Here is a 15,826-nt window from a genome sequence, read left to right as displayed (position 1 = left end):
AGGTTGCTCCAAGCCCCATCCAGCCTGGCCTTGGGCACTGCCAGGGATCCAGGGGCAGCCACAGCTGCTCTGGGGACCCTGTGCCAGGGCCTGCCCACCCCCCTCAGCATAAAAAAAATTTCCTCTTGAAAATGTTCTTCCTACTCAACTCCTCATGGGACAGCTGGGACAGATCAAAAACCATAATGAAAATAATCCTAGATTTTCCACTTATGCTGTCAGTTCACAATGTAACTGGACCTTCAGAGAGAGCAGAAAAAGATTACAAGGGTTTTTTCCCCAGTGCTAACTGCTGAACCCAGGAGAAGACTTCTGCCTGGGTGGAAATAAGAGAGCACAAATAACACTAACCCATGTAATATCCACTGGATGGGGGTTCTGGCAGATATTAAGTAGAGGAGAGAGAAGCAGCAATTACAAAACAGTATTTCAGATTAAACCCAGCTCTGAGGGGAAAAAAGTAACATCTGTTCAAGACACGGAACCTGTTGACACCTCAGAACTCTCAGTTATATACAAAAAGGAATTAAATTTGGGATCTGAACTTCTCCGTGATGTTAATTAAAGGCTGGCGCCTCTAGAACATCAGATGAGCCACACTGAATTTCTAAAATCTTTCTGGTGCTTTTGAGAGCGATGGACTACAAAGCATCTAACCCTTCTCCTCCATTCAGAAGAAGCATTTTGAGCAAGCAAATCAATCTGAGCTCCCAGTTAGGAGGTCTGGGCTGGTTCAGAAACTGGCCAACATTTGGCAGGTCTGCAAACATCAAGCCCTGAGGAGGTGTCTGCTGGCTGTCCCCCAGCCCTGAAAACCCTCACCCAGGAAGCTAGTGGGCAAAATCCTAATTCCTGACTTTTTTGTACCTTCAGCACGAGAGCAAACGGCCTCAGGTTGTGGCAGGGGGGGTTTAAATTGGATATTAAGAAAATAATTCTTTACTGTAAGAAAAATTTTCAGGTCAGACTTTAGAATGGGCTGCCCAGAGTAGTGGTGGAGTCCCCATCCCTGGAGGGGTTTGAAAGCCCTGTGGATGTGGCACTTGGGGACATGGGTCAGTGGTGGCCTTGGCAATGCTGGGGGAATTGTTGGACTCCATGATCCTGGAGTATTTTCCCCAACTTTAAGGATTCTACGACTTTTCAGTGGGCTCACCCCTACTTTTTACAGCAACAACAAAAGCTGTGGGGATAGCAAACCTCCTCTGGGACCCCTGAGCTCAGACATGCTCCTGAGTGCCCCATTTTCTCAAAGACAAGGGGTGGCTCATTCTGAGAGATGCCCAGCCCTGCAGAGCAGCTCAGCAGGCTGGACAAAGGTTTCCTTTCCCCTCAATATTGCAGGAACCACCCAACAACCTCCTTCACCCCTCCCTGGAGGTGGAGACCCACAGTTCTCCTGACCATCATCTGCCTCAGCAATCAGCCCCAGACAGTGGGATTTCTCTGTGTGTGTTGCTGTTTTTCCTTGACCTTCTGGTCCACCACCTGCTGCCCTAAGAACTTCCTGAGCCTCTCTCTGTGTGTTACCCTCCCTCCTTCCCTGTCACCCAGAACTTCCACAACAGAGCTCAGCTAAAATCTCTCCCAGAGATGAAAACTTCCCAGGAATTTTAAGCCCTGCTCTTTGCAGAGAGATACCTTTCTCCCCCAGGCAGGTGGTATGCCCTGACAGACAGAAAAAGCACCTCCTGGAGCTGATGGGCTGCACCCCACCCAACCCCAAACTCACATGAGGGGGGCAGATCACTCACCGTGGGTGTTGATAGCAACAAATCATTTTTCATCGGCTTTTTGGTGCCTGAACCTTGGCCTACACTTCACATTTTCACCATGCTATTGTGCTCTGGGCTTTCATCTCTTTTCTTTCTTTTTTTTTTCTTTTAGTCTCGAAGTCTCATTATTATTTGTTGGCTTTCCCAAAGCTCCAGCTCCCTGGCATGATGCAGAGTGTGCACATCATGGCATCACTAGTAAAGGGCTTGTTCTTTTTTGGGGGGTGAAAAACCCCCATAGTAAGCAGGATCTGGGACTATTCATGGGCTGGAGAGGAGCACTTTGGCTCAGGGCCAGGGTGCCCTCTCTGCACACCCAGCTGCTCCATTAACTCACCTCCAACAGAGGATTCAAAGAGGACTCCCCAGGGCCTCTGCAGTGGGGGCAGCTCCAGGCAGGGGTTGTGGGTGCCCTGGTGCATCTCTCCTGCCCTGCACCACCCTGCTGCCAGGCCCTGGCACCTCTCTGATGCCCTTTGCCCCTGGTGCTGGCCTGGATGTCACCTCTCCCTGCAGGGAATGCTGCCAGCCAGCTGGGTTTCTGCAGAGCATATCCATCCCTGTTTCCCATGTAAATTGCAGGGCATTGGGAAGGGCCCTTGCTGCTTCCCCACTCCCATCATGGGGCCAGAAAGCTGTGACTGGTTGTGCCATTGCAGCAAAAAGAGGAGGTGGGGGAGAGGAGAGTGCTCCCTGTTCCGTGAAAGAACAGCAGCCCTTTAGCACAGGACTTTCTGCACAGCATCCATCAAAACCACCACCCCCACCAAAAGCAGTGTTTTCTGGAAGTGAAACTGGAAGAGGGATGTGTACCAAGAGCCCACTTGGCACCACACCACGATGTTCCTTTCTCCTGGCCAAACAATGAACGTGGCTGCTCTTTAAAGCTAGTTATGAGAGAGATCTGCCCAGCTCCGTGTTCCCAACAGCACTTATTACACCATCCATCACAGACATCCCCCAGCGCAGCAGCCAGAGGACAGGGCTTGTTCTTCAGCCTACTCATCCCTCCAGCCTCCTCATCCCTTCAGCCCACACAGAGCTCTCAGGGAGCTCTGGACACATGGAGAGCAGTGCCTTACCCTTCCCTACACCAACACCAGGCCAGTGCCAAAGTATCTCAAATGTTTGCAGCAGGTTTGGGTCCCAGAGCCAGCACCAGCCATGAGGGAGATGTTGGTGCTTGGAGGAGGAATGTGAGGAAGGAGCAAGTCCAAAAAACCCCTTGCATCCACAAGGGAAAGCACAGCAGGTATTGTAATGCAGGGTGGAAAATGAGACAGGTAAAGGTGGAGAAGTCTAGTGAAGGTAATGCCAAGAGTGGTGCTGGCTAGGAGGAGGTTTAGGTTGGATATCAGGGAAAGGTTCTTCCCCAGAGGGTGCTGGCACTGCCCAGGCTCCCCAGGGAATGGGCACATTCCCGAGACTGCCAGAGCTCCAGGAGCATTTGGACACCCTGACAGGGATGCTCAGGGTGGGAATGTTGGGCTGTCTGTGCAGGGCCAGGGTGTGGATTTGATGATCCCAATTGATTTGTGGGACCCTTCTAGCTTGGATGACTCCTTGATTCTCACGCTACTCACCCAGCACACAGCCAGGCTCAGAAGACATTAGCTGAGGAGCAGCAGAAGTTGAGTCTACAGAGAGACAGAGTCTGACAGTGCCAAGGCCAGCCCAAGGGAAAAAGACCTCCCTCATGGCTCAGTTTGTAATAAGAAAAGGTCCAGTGAGAGATGCTGGGCTGTGGATAAGGAAGCCCAGGCCTGCATGACGCTTGAGTGTGCTGGTTTGGGCTGGGGTAGAGTTAATTTCCCACACTAGCTGGTACAGTGTTTTGGGTTTGTGCTGAACACAGGGTTGATATCACGGAGATGTTTTTGTTATTGCTGAGCAGGGCTTGCACAGAGCCAAGGCCTTTGCTGCTTTTTGTATGGCCACAGTGGCGAAGATAATATAAAGGAAGGGAGGGAAGTTTGGAGTGATAGTGTTTGTATTCCCAAGCCACTGTTATGTGGAAGGAAGCCCTGCTCTCTGGAGATGGCTGAACACCTGCCTGACTGTGGGAAGCAGTGAATTAATTCCTTGGTTTTGCTTTCCTCATGTGCACAATTTTTGCTGTGCCTATTAAACTGCCTTTATCTCGATCCACCCAGAAGTTTTCCAGCTTTTACCATGCTGATTCTCTCCCTGATCCCACTGGTTTTGATTGAGTGAGGGGCTGTGAGGGGCTGGATGGGGTTAAACCACAATGAACTACTGCAACATACCCCAAAAACTGCCGTGAGCTTCCCAGATATTGAGGTTTGGCCCTTGATTTTCCTAAAAGGGCTAAAAATGACTTGTTGCAGGAAGAACAGAGAGAACACCAAGTAAACATACCTGGCTTCCCTAACAGCACCCCAAACCCTCTCAGGAGGAGCTGCTTTCTGTCCAAGGGAACATGCCTTTCTTCTCCTGACACACATCCTATTTTTCTAATCCTGTAACTACCTCCTGGTAATATTTTAATATTTTCCTTTCCCAGGACACCCCTGCACCATCCAGAAGGAGCACCTGGGTAGCACCGCAGCCATCTGGACCTGGCAGTGCAGGACTCTCCCTGCAGGTGACCCGGGGCAAGGTGAAACACCCGGACCTCCCAGGTGCCTCTGTGGTCTCTTGTGGCAGAACACCCAGCATTTCCCCTGGCAAGTTTGTAATCACATGTGCCAGACAGCTTTTCCTGCCCAGAGCAAACAAGGCCATGGAGAAGGTGCTGTTTGCACCTTCAGGATGGAAGAGAATCACGGAATATCCTGAGTGGGAAGGGAACTCACAGGGATCATGATGTCCATGTCTCTGCACAGACCCCCCAACAATCCCACCCTGTGCATCCCTGAGAGCGTTGTCCAAGCTCTCCTGGAGCTCTGGCAGCCTTGGGAATGCGCCCATTCCCGGGGAGCCTGGGCAGTGCCAGCACTCTCTGGGGAAGAACCTTTCCCTGATATCCAGGACTCTGCCCTGACACAGCTCCAGCCATTCCCTGGCTCCTGTCACTGTCACCAGAGAGGAAATATCAGTGTCTGCCTCCTCTTGCCCTCACAAAGATGCTGAAGACCACAGTGAAGTCTCCCCTCAGTCTCCTCCAGCTGAGCAGACCCAGTGCCCTCAGCTGCTCCTCACAGCTTCCCCTCAAGGCCCATCACCATCCCTGTGGCTTTCTTTGGATGCTCTCTAACAGTTCAATGTCTTTTTTTTCTATTGTGGCACCCAGAAGTGCCTTCAGCACTCAAGGTGAGGCTGCCCCAGCCCAGAGCAGAGCAGCAGTGAGTGAGCTGGGTGAAACCAGTGAGGAGCAGAGCAGAGGTGACACATCCTGGTCAGGATTTCTACTCTCACTGTCATTTTGGAAACGACCTCTGCCCCTTCCCCAGCCTGGAAACTCATCCTTGATGCCAACGAGGTGAGGAGGAGGGAGGGCCAGGGGCTGACATGGCCTTCCTCATTTTGTGACATCCCACACCTTTCCAAGACTCATCTCAGGCCATTATTAAACTAACTTTCTGTTGATTAGATAAATTTGATGGTTTCACAGTACAAGAACACAAAGGCAGTCTATTCCTGACCATTACATGCTTCCCAAAACACCTAACCCACCTCTAAGATATTTTTAAAATTATGTCAGAGTCAAACATTTGTGTATGAAAAAGCCAACTTAAAAATCATGATGAATTGGTTTTATTCCCTCCATCCAGTTGATGCTGTTTCGTTTTTTGTCATAAGATAGCATTTCACTTCTGGAGTTGTGGTCTATTTCATCTCCCTTCAAATGAACCATTTAAAGGCCTCTCCCCACCCTCCCATTTTGCTGAAAAACTCAAGGACAATATAAACCCAGAAAAATAAAATTTCAGCCAGTGAACTGGAAAATAATCATCATCATCAAAACCAGATATTCTTGTTTTCTAGTCCCTGGCAACTCAGTTCAATAGAACTGCCACCAGATGAGCTGCTGGCCCCCCACCCACTACTCACCCATGACTCCCCTGGTGCTATGGGGACAGGACATTCCTTGCCTTGGGGCCCAGTAGCCATGCCATACCCTAATTTTCAGCTCACAATTTGAAGGAAAAACCTTGCAGGCAAGACTGTAGCCACCACTGGTCAATATTCTGCAGGAGAGAGTCAGGCAGAGCTGAGCAGCAGATCAAGGCTAGAGATGGGTTTTGCTGCTGCTTTGGTAAACTCGGGAAAGGACAGAATCAGCAAATCATTTAGACTGAAAAGACCTCTAAGATCATGTCCAAACACTCCCCAGCACTGCCACCACTGACCCATGTCCCCAGGTGCCACATCCACACGGCTTCCAAATCCCTCCAGGGATGGGGACTCCAACACTGCCCTGGGAAGCCTGCTCCTAAGCTTAATGACCCTTTCCATTAAGAAAATTCCCTAATATTCAACCTGAGCCTGCCCTGGCCCAGCCTGAGGCCGTTCCCTCTCCTCCTGTCCCTGTTCCCTGGGAGCAGAGCCCGACCCCCCCCGGCTGTCCCCTCCTGTCAGGAGCTGGGCAGAGCCACAAGGTCCCCCCTGAGCCTCCTTTTCTCCAGGCTCAGCCCCTTCCCAGCTCCCTCAGCCTCTCCTGGGGCTCCAGCCCCTTCCCAGCTCTGTTCCCTGCCCTGGACACGCTCCAGCCCCTCAGTGTCTCTCTTGTCCTGAGGGCCCAGAGCTGTCCCAGCCCTGGAGGTGCCTCAGCAGGGCCAGCACAGGGACAGGCCCTGCCCTGGGGCTGTGTCACGGCCTGGCTGGCTCCCAGAGACCATCTGCTACAAATACTGAATCCCTACTTCCCTGGAAATAGCCAGACATAACCTGGTGATGGGAAATAGAGTGTAACTCTTCTGTTTTCCTTTGCTTTTATTTGACTTTATCTCAACAACTTCTTTTCCCTTTAATTTTGTCCCCCCTGCCCTCCTGAGGAGGGGAGTGATGGAGCAGCTGGGTGGGCACCTGGTGTCCAGTCAGGGTCATCCCACTGCAGTTTCCACAGGAGTTTCCCACTCAGACCAAGGAGGGCTGAGCAAAACCAGCTCCCCAGATGTTTTTGGTGCACACTGGATAACATTTTCTCCGTTCAGGCTCGTGGAGATCTGCCTGTAGCCCTTTGATCTCAAAGGAGCAGCAGGAGGGAGTTGGGGGCTGCCAAGGGGTTTTGCAGGTGGCCAGCAGGGAAGGGGGGCTTTTTTACAGGGTTGCATGCAACCAGGCGTTCATTATAAAAAAAAGAAACAACTTTGTAACAACCCCAAGCCCACTAATGTCATGGTATCTCTGTGCAGGAAGCCTCCTCATTCCTTATCTCAGCCCCAGGAGATTTGTGGGATATCACAAATAACAGCTGGTGGAGATAAGGTCTCTCCCAACAGGCTGCTTGCTCCCAGCATCTGTAAAGCCTCATCCTGACGGACCTGAGTGGACCAGTGCCTGCAGCTGTTACATCTCATCCCTTCTCAGTCCAGCCCTGCTCTTTTCTAGATGTTTTGAGCAAATATTCTGAGGGCTCTTCCCTGCATTTTCATGCCTTAGACATCTCCAAGCCCTCCCAAACACCCTCACCTGCCATCAGGGGTGCTCAGCGACCAAAGGCGCTCACTTTTGGCACAGAAAAACTTAATCCACTCCCTGTCCCTTCCGGCTCCTAGCACGGAGGGAATCTCTTAATTTCAATTAGGAAAGCCCCGCCAAGGAGGAGGGGAGCTGTCAGGAAGCCCCCGTGCTAACATGAAACCAGCAAACAAGATGTTTATAGCCCAGTGATTCATAATGCTGCAGTTTGCAGGAAACATAGCACCACTCATGGTTAAGAAATTCTCTTGTTTTCTGCTAAATATATAAAATAATCACTCATCCCCTGAGCAGCAGATGCAAATTACACCTAGTATTAGCCTCGTATGCCAACTGCTATAATTCTGGTGCAGCATGAAGCCGTTTCCCAAGGCTTTAGAAGTCCCTTAATCTGCCTTCTGACGTCAAATGACAAATTTCTTGCCTGGGATCATTAACGGGATGACTAATGAAAGCTGATAAGTGAATTTATAAATGAAATTAAAGATATTAATATTAAAGGCCAGGCTACAAGGGAGAGAAATGTGGATTTAGCAAACCACAACAAGAAGCGTGGTAATCTGCATGAGATTTACTGCTCCTCTCCTGACAGGCAAACGAGTGGTATTTTCCGCCTGGAGGTTGTGGAAGCTGCCAGGCTTGATGGACACTTCTCCTGAAGCATCACCACCCCCATTACCTTCAGATGCTGACTGAGATTTAAAAAGCTCCTGCTCAAGTTTAACTGCAAATGCCAAAGCAGGGATTAGTGCACCCCAATAGTCTTTGCAAAGATAGCTGCACCACCGAACCCTCCTGCAAACAAAATACCTTTACTCTGAGGCCAGTTTGCTGCCAACTTTTTTTTTTTCCTCTCTCTCTCTAAGACAAAAACACACCTCAGACTAGATTCTCATCTTATTCAGCCCAGTATAAATGCCAAGCAACTCCTTTAAATGCTGAGGATTTTGGGGGTTTTTTGGGTTTATGCACATACAAACAGGTTCAGGCCTTGCCAGATGGGTATCCAACCCCACATCCAGGCAGCTTCACCATGAACCCACAGCTCCTCTCCAACTCCAGCTGCTCCTCGCTGAGGTTTGGGGCCCTCAGGAGAGATTACTCAAGTACCAGCTCCCACCAGCTGGTGATGGCAGCCCTGAATGGACCAGACAAATGTCCTGCATTGCCCCAAGGCACGCAGGCAAACACAGGCACCTCCTCTGATATTATAAAACAGAAAAAAAAAAGAGAGAAGAAAGCTTCCTTTTGTCCGTAGATGCCCCATTTTCAGCAGAGACAGCATCAAAACTGGCTAGCTAGCTGGGCAAGTGGTCATAAGTGGTGACTCCTCATGCACCCACAGCCTCCAAAAACCCCAAGATCCTGTGGGAAGCATCAGTGCCTCCATCTAGCAGCGAGATTGAAAGAAGAGTCAGATGCCACCAGGAGAATGAGGAATCCCAGGAAGCCCAGCTGGGGAGGGCACATTTGCTACAGGGATGTTTCCCAGTCCCTTCCTTCACTGGAAGAACCCAGGGTGGGGAGCAGCTGCAGCAAGACAGATGTCCCAGGGATGGTTTTTCTGAATGCCTTTTAGGGACCCCTTCCAGCCTGGAAAAAAGGACAAGAGAATGTTTCCACAGCCGCTCTCAGCTCCAGAGCTGGACATATGGTTTGGCAGGCTGTCCAGTTCCATCAGTCCTGCTCAAAGCAGTCCCAGAAGGTGCCCATGCCTGATGCTCTCCTTGTTTAGGGACAGACCTGCTCTTTGGACCATTTGGGAAAGGACGTGGAGGGGTGGTGCATGGCAACAGCTCCACAGCACCACTTGAGCCTTCCAGAGGGAGGAAAAAAGAGGAAAACCAGCACCAGCCAATGGCTCTGACTGAGCTGAGGGTCACCCACACCTCAGGGTGTCACCCACAGCTCGGGGTGTCACCTCCACACAGGGCAGCCACTGGGAGCAGCTGGGACCACAGGGATGTGGTGAGAGACACACAGACACCTGGATCCCAAAAATTTCCTACAGGCATGCCCTCCCTTCACAGGCTCCCAGCCCACAGGGCTGCCCCTTACTCTCCCTTTCTTCCCACAACCTGCACCTTTGCTGCTTCCAGCACTTCTTTGCTGCTGACCCCACTGGGTGTAGTCCATCAAGCCAATGAAGAGATTATGTTCATTAAAGAGCCACAAGGCACACGCACACAACTTTCCTGCAGGCACATTTTGCAGCCTTTAAAAGGAAGGGAGAGAAAACAACAGCGGTTAAGGACACTTACCAAGAGGGATCCACGACAGCATGGGCCAACCAGCCCAATCCAGCTGGGGCTGGGAAATGCAAAGGACCATCAGGCAGGAAAATGTGTGAGAAAAGGTCCTGGGAGACTGCAAAACTGAGCAGAGGAGGAGCAGAAAGGGTTAAGAAAAGGTGGAGAGGAGGCATGGAGCAGACAAGGGTTTGCTTTCCCTCCATCCTGGCTGCTGCTGAGCTCTCCAGTACAGGAGCCCAGTCCTTGCCACCACCAGGACCTGTTGCAAGAGGCTAAGGAGTGATTACGCCTCTTTTTTTTTTTTTTTTTTTTTTTTTCTTTTGGAGAATTTAACCTTTCTCAAAAGAGTTTTCTCACTAAGAAGGTTTAGGAGTAAGACCAGACCACACAAGGATTTACCTTGTGGATCTTCCATTGGTCCTGTGCAGAGCAGCTTGGGAAACCACTTTGCCAACCCCAACTGCAGATCAACCCACTCCATCTACCCAAAATCAACCAAAAAAGGGAGAAAATTACCATTTTCCCCACTGAGTGTTGTCCCCCTCCTCGCTGCCTCCCTCCAGGTTCCTGCCCTGGCCCCACTGCAGCCCCACATTCCCCTTCTGCTTCCCAAATGCCCACATCAGCTGAAACACCTGCAGAGTGCAGACTTGTGAGTTTTGAGGACCAAGTTTGCCATAAGCAGCACCTTGAAGCTCTACATTATGTGAAACCCCTTGAGAGAAAAGCCTCGTACTATCACTCAGCTCCAGGAGCACCCAAATTCCATGAGATGCCCACAAATTACATCATTTGGCAATGCCATCACACCTCTTCCAATTGCCAGACCAGCTCTGTTCCTGGGGTTACAGATATTGAAGACAATTTAGCATAGGAGAAGACCTTTTGCAAATCTCCCCTTGGAGATTTCTGACTCATTAATTTCAAGCCTCCCAGAACGAGCGCTCCCAGGTTAAGGTTGGGAAAGGCTTTTCTCTGCTGACCTGTTGTCCCTTTTTGAACACCTCTGGAGATAAGAATCTTCCAGTTTAGACGTGAGGAGCCCCACTGCATGGTTTGGGGCTAAACCAGCATGTAAAGGGGTGGGAGGGGATGTCCATGTCCTTGCTATCCCCAAAAGAGCTGTATTCCCCTGTCCTTCCACCTCTGCACCGCCAGCAGTTGCCACCATCGTCCCTCTGGTCAGGGGAGACGCATGAGCCAGTCTGGGATGTCCCACGAGCTCCCTGAGGTACCTGGGGGGCATTTCTCCTACAGCTTTTGGGGCAGTGCCTGCCCCAGCCACGCTCCTTTCACCTAACAAGGAGCTGCCCAGGTTAGGAGCAGGGTTTGAAGCAACAACAAAAATGAAACTCAAAACTTACTCTAGGAGAGTCCTTCCAGAAGGGTCACAGAGGAGGACTCGGGGCGGCTCTGCGAGGACACCCACACTCTGCCCAGGGCACCCCGAGCAACGCTGGGCTGTGTCCCCACCGTGTCCTCAGCACTGCGTGCCCCTCCACCAGAGCAGCTCCGGGTTTTTGTGGCAGACACACCCCCTCGACCACCCCCGAGCTTCACAGCTTCTGCTGCTGCCTCCCTCGCGCACCAACTCACCGGTTTTAAATAACACGCTTCCACGGGGCCAGATCCGCACTCAGCAAGGTAAATCCAGATCAGCTCTCTTTAGGCTCTGCTGATAATTCCCAGCATGAGCAAAACGTGACCACTACTTGTTTCTCTTTCTCTTAAAAAGGATGGAAGCTGTGCCAGCAGCCCAAACCCCATGTGAGAGACACATCAGCCCAGCTCCCCTTTGCCGTCATTAAAAGCACACGGATGGGTGTGAGACCTTTACACAGCCCTTACATAAATGAACCTCAGAGCCCTTTTTTTCCGTGTTTGGGATTATCTTCTCCCTGTTACTGAAAGGAGTTATTTAAGGGAGCCCAGAGACACAGGTTGGTGCTGGAGAGATGTCTAGGCTTTACAGAGATCACTGCATGTGCCTCCACACCCACAGCACCACCACCAGCACGTGACCCACCTTGGATTTCCTCAGCCCACGATGCTCAAACAAAAACAAAAACCCAAAAAAAAAAAACAAAAACAAAAACAAAAAAACCCCAACAAACAAACCCCCCAAAAAAAAAACAAGCAAAAAAAATCATTTTCTTTGTACCAGGTGGCTTTTTCAGGACTCAAATGTGGCTTTTCCAGAGTGTCAAAGGAATTAAGTCATTAAAATGTGGATGAGTTTGATGGATTATGAGCTATGAAAGCCTGGTGGTTACTGACTAATAAGGCTGGGAGGTGGAGGTGGGGGGGATGCTTCCTCTTGTAAGGATGTGTTTCTAACAAGACAGGTCAAAAATATGATGCGGATGATAAATTGCTTTAAAAGTTGCCATGAACCCAGCAGTTGTCTGCATTATTAGATTACCAAGGCATCCTCGGAGTGGACTGACCACGCAGCCCTGCTCTGTAGCAGGGCTAATTTGCAGAGTGAGACCTGGCGGGGGTTATTAAGCTCGCTGCAGTGAATCCCCACTCCCAACAAAGGGGCAGCTGCCGGCAGGTGTCCGTGGAGGGGATGGGTTTATCCGTGTTGGGGTTCGGGCTGGGGGAGAGGAGAAGGGGGATTTTTTATTTTTTTCTCCCCACGCCATAACCCGAATCTCGTTGTCTCACGTGGCGTGGGGTTGGTGAGGGGGAAGAGGGGTTGAATTTAAAAAAAAAAAAAAGAAAAAAGGAAACAAAATAAAACAAAAATTAAAAAAAAAAAGGGGTGGGGGGGAGAGGGCGGGAGAGGGGGGAGAAAATAATAAAAAAAATCACATTGGAAAATGATCAGCCCCAACAGGCATGCATGTCTCCCTTCATGCAAGCGAGAAGCACAGCCTCCCTCCTCGGGATGTGTATGGGGACGTGTCAGGCACGGAGGAGCTCAGCGCTGGCCCGGGGCGAGGATGGAGCGAGAACAAAGGGCCACGGCATACACTACATCCAGGGGGGAGCAGGGGGGCACCCCACCGGTGCTCATACAGAGGGGGACAGGATGGCCAAACAGTCACCGAGGTACACGGAAAAGGAAATATGGAGAAGGAAATCATAAATAAATGTTTATAGAGAAAACCAACCAAACTCAGGAGAGAGCTAGGAGAGAGGTGGAAAGGCACAGCCTTGCGAAATGATGCATCTCTGGGAGGGATGCTGGGGTAAAGGCAGGGCGGGCTGCAGGAGCCACTGGCTTTTGTTTTGTTTGCCAGCGGCTCCTCGTGAAATTTTAGCGGGTGGGAACCACCGACCTGCTGAATTTGTCTTCCTCTCATTAAAGACCAATCACCAATCCTGCGTCTCCCCCCCGCTTCTGTGGAAATGTAATTAAAGACAAGATGCTCCCCCCGCCTCCCCTCCCAGCCCCATCTCCTGGCTTTGGGAGCCCTGACTTCCCTCAGTTCCTCGTGGCATCCAAGCCAAAACGGGGAGCTTTTACAGGACCCTTCTGCAGACCTGGGAGAGGAGGTCTGCTGCAGGCACAAGGAGAGGTGACCACTATCATTATCATGGCTTTGCAGCCGCAGCAAAACTGCTCGCTGACCGCAATTCATCCATTCCTCCATGCTTCCAATATTTTAAAGCTCCCCATGACCCCCCCCCAGTTGCCCCTTTTTTTTTTTTTTTTTTTTTTTTTTTTTTTTTTTTTTTTTTTGACCAAATCGAGTTTTTATTCAGAAGATGGTGGGCCTGGAGGTTTCGAGCAGGAAAAATGTAGTTACAACATTAGCAGCTGGGACGTTTTTACGAGCCCTGCCTTGCAGGGGTCTAGTGGAGATATTTATAGCGTGCCAGTCGCCGCGGGACCGAGGCACGGCAACTTCTCGCCTGGCAGATGGTGGGCAGGGCGCTCGCAGAGATGTATATGTTTAAAATATACTGCTTAAAGATTAGAGGGAGTTTTTGGTTTTGTTTTTTTTTTTTTTTTTTTTTTTTTAATACAGGTTGGTTTGCCTCTTGCTAATCAGGAGTTTAGAAAAATAAACAATTCCCCCCCCATCCATACAGAGGGATCAGCCTGGTAAGGAACGTGTAATGTTGTAACTAGAATGAATAAGCAGCAGACCCTTCATCAATTTTTGTTTTGATTAATAAGGAGGGATTGGATTTGTACACTTTTTTTTTTTTTTTTTGGGCTGTTCTGCGGTAAAACCAGAATTCTGCATCGGCACAACAGCAATATGGACTGTGCGCTGGGAAGTATGTACACACAGACTAATGCTGAGGGTAGATATGGGATAGGAAGTGGTGGGGGGGAAAAATGTATTTAAAAGCCCCCATATCTGTTCTACGAGGGAGAAAAAATCCACTCACTCAAACCTCACGATGAGGGGAAAGCAAGGAAAAAATCTAAACAGCAGGATACGACAATAAATGGGAAAACAGCAATAGAAAAAGCACACTAGGTTAATATAGGAAAACTAGTTTCTTTATTGAGAGATCGTATATTAGTATTAGTGGAATCGTGTGTAACAATGTCATCATGCACACAATACAAAAAGGCAAGGCCCACCATGCTATGGAAGGGCAACAGAACAAAAGCAGCGTACACTGAGCAGATGTATAGGCTACAGCACATTACATTTCAGCAGGGTATGTCTCTACAGAGAGATTTACATCAGAAACTAGGTAATGTAAAAAAATACAGACCATGCTTTAGTTTTAGTACAAGAAAAAAGGTGGAGATACACAACCAAAGGATATTCGGTACAGAAAAAATTACCCACAAAATAAGAACAGGAAGTAATTTAGCACAGCAGAAAAAAATGTTATCCCTGTTTAATGGAAAACCATTTTGCCAGTCGTCTCTTTCGGCAGCCCGGTTTGGTTTTTTTTTTTTGGTTTTTTTTTTTTTTTGGGGGGGGGGGCGCTGGGCGGGTCGGGGGTGTGCCGGCGGGACGGGACACTTGTGGCTGCAGGGAGGGACGGGGCAGGGGGCGATGCCCGCGGGGACAGCGGTGTCACCGCGGGGACAGGGATGCTGCACCCCCGGCCACACGCACCCCGCTCCCCAGCTCCCTGCCAGCCCGATTTTCGGAACCGCGGCCAATCGCTGCGCTTCCCCTCCACAAATTTCATGGTTTTTTGGAAGGTTTTCGGCAGGGAGGTGGGACCAGGTGACCCCCACCGTGGTCCCCTCCAACCTCGGCCGCCCGTGATTCTGGGTTTGGCCGCAATTCGGGGGTCTTTGCCCCCAGCCCACCCCAAAGAGACTCTGCGACGACGACCACAGCAAAACGAATCCACTTAACAGGAATTTACAGTGCAAATGTAACTCAGCTACTACACAGGATGGAGGTACAAAAATGGCTGTTATCGGCTACAGCTACGCTGGGATGGCCTGGTGGCTACGGTGAGGGGTGGGGGAGAGGGTAAATTAAAAAATAAAATAAAATCCGTAAAAGAAGAACGGGAGGGGAGGGGGGGAGGGGGGAACAGATCTACCGCAGCGGAGACGGGAGGTGCGGGCGGGAGGGGGGGGATTCCCAAAACGTGGTGTGTGCGGGGCGGCTGGCGCCCCAGAGAGGGGCATGCCGCCGGGCTGGGTGAGGTGGGCTGAGGGGAACGCTGAGGGGCAGCCCCCCCTTCCTGCCGCCGGGGACCCGGGACGCGCCGCCCCCCCTCGCCGCCGCCAGCGGCCCCGGGACGCGAACCCGCGTTGCCGGGAGCGGTACCTCTGTTGCGCACGGAGCCGAAGACGGGCAGCACCAGGTATCCGACGTGCACCAGGACCATGCTGCGGCCTTTGTGCCCCCCGGACGCGCCGGCGACTGGCGGCGGCCGCGCTCGGCCGGCACACAAAGGGACGAGCGGCCAATGGCAGCGCGGGGGCCGCCGCCGGGACACGCCCCCCCGCCCGGCGGCGGCCAATGGGCTCCGAGGGCGGGGCGGCCCGCGCGCGAGGGAGGCGCGCACGCGCGCGGCGGCGGGGACGCGTGCGCGCGCACCCGGCCGCCGGTCCGGCCGTGGTTGCATCGGTCCGCGTGTCCGTCTGTCTGTCCTTCCAGCCGTCCAGCCTTCCATCCGTCTGTCTGTCTGTCCTTCCAGCCATCCAGCCTTCCATCCGTCTGTCCTTCCGCCTGTCCGTCATCCTTCCATCCTTTCATCCTTCCATCTGTCTGTCTGTCTATCCTTCTATATGTCCCTCCATCCATCCAT

General features: G+C 51.3%; 1 protein-coding gene across 1 annotated transcript in view; it reads right to left on the bottom strand.

Annotated features, from left to right (window-relative positions):
• The window catches only part of RNF165 (ring finger protein 165), a 50,727-nt gene extending 35,282 nt beyond the window's left edge, over positions 1–15,445 (bottom strand). The window contains exon 1 of the mRNA XM_041423565.1: positions 15,343–15,445. Within this exon, the coding sequence (XP_041279499.1) occupies positions 15,343–15,403 (61 nt within the window). The 5' untranslated portion in view covers positions 15,404–15,445. The remainder of the gene's footprint in view (positions 1–15,342) is intronic.
• Between the last annotated feature and the right edge of the window lie 381 nt (positions 15,446–15,826).

The sequence above is a fragment of the Onychostruthus taczanowskii genome, unplaced genomic scaffold (genome assembly GCF_017590055.1).
Source record: "Onychostruthus taczanowskii isolate IOZ18803 unplaced genomic scaffold, ASM1759005v1 scaffold79, whole genome shotgun sequence".
Lineage (NCBI taxonomy): Eukaryota > Metazoa > Chordata > Aves > Passeriformes > Passeridae > Onychostruthus > Onychostruthus taczanowskii.
The sequence above is the reverse complement of the archived record's forward strand: the minus strand, read 5'-3'. Positions and strand labels throughout refer to the sequence as shown.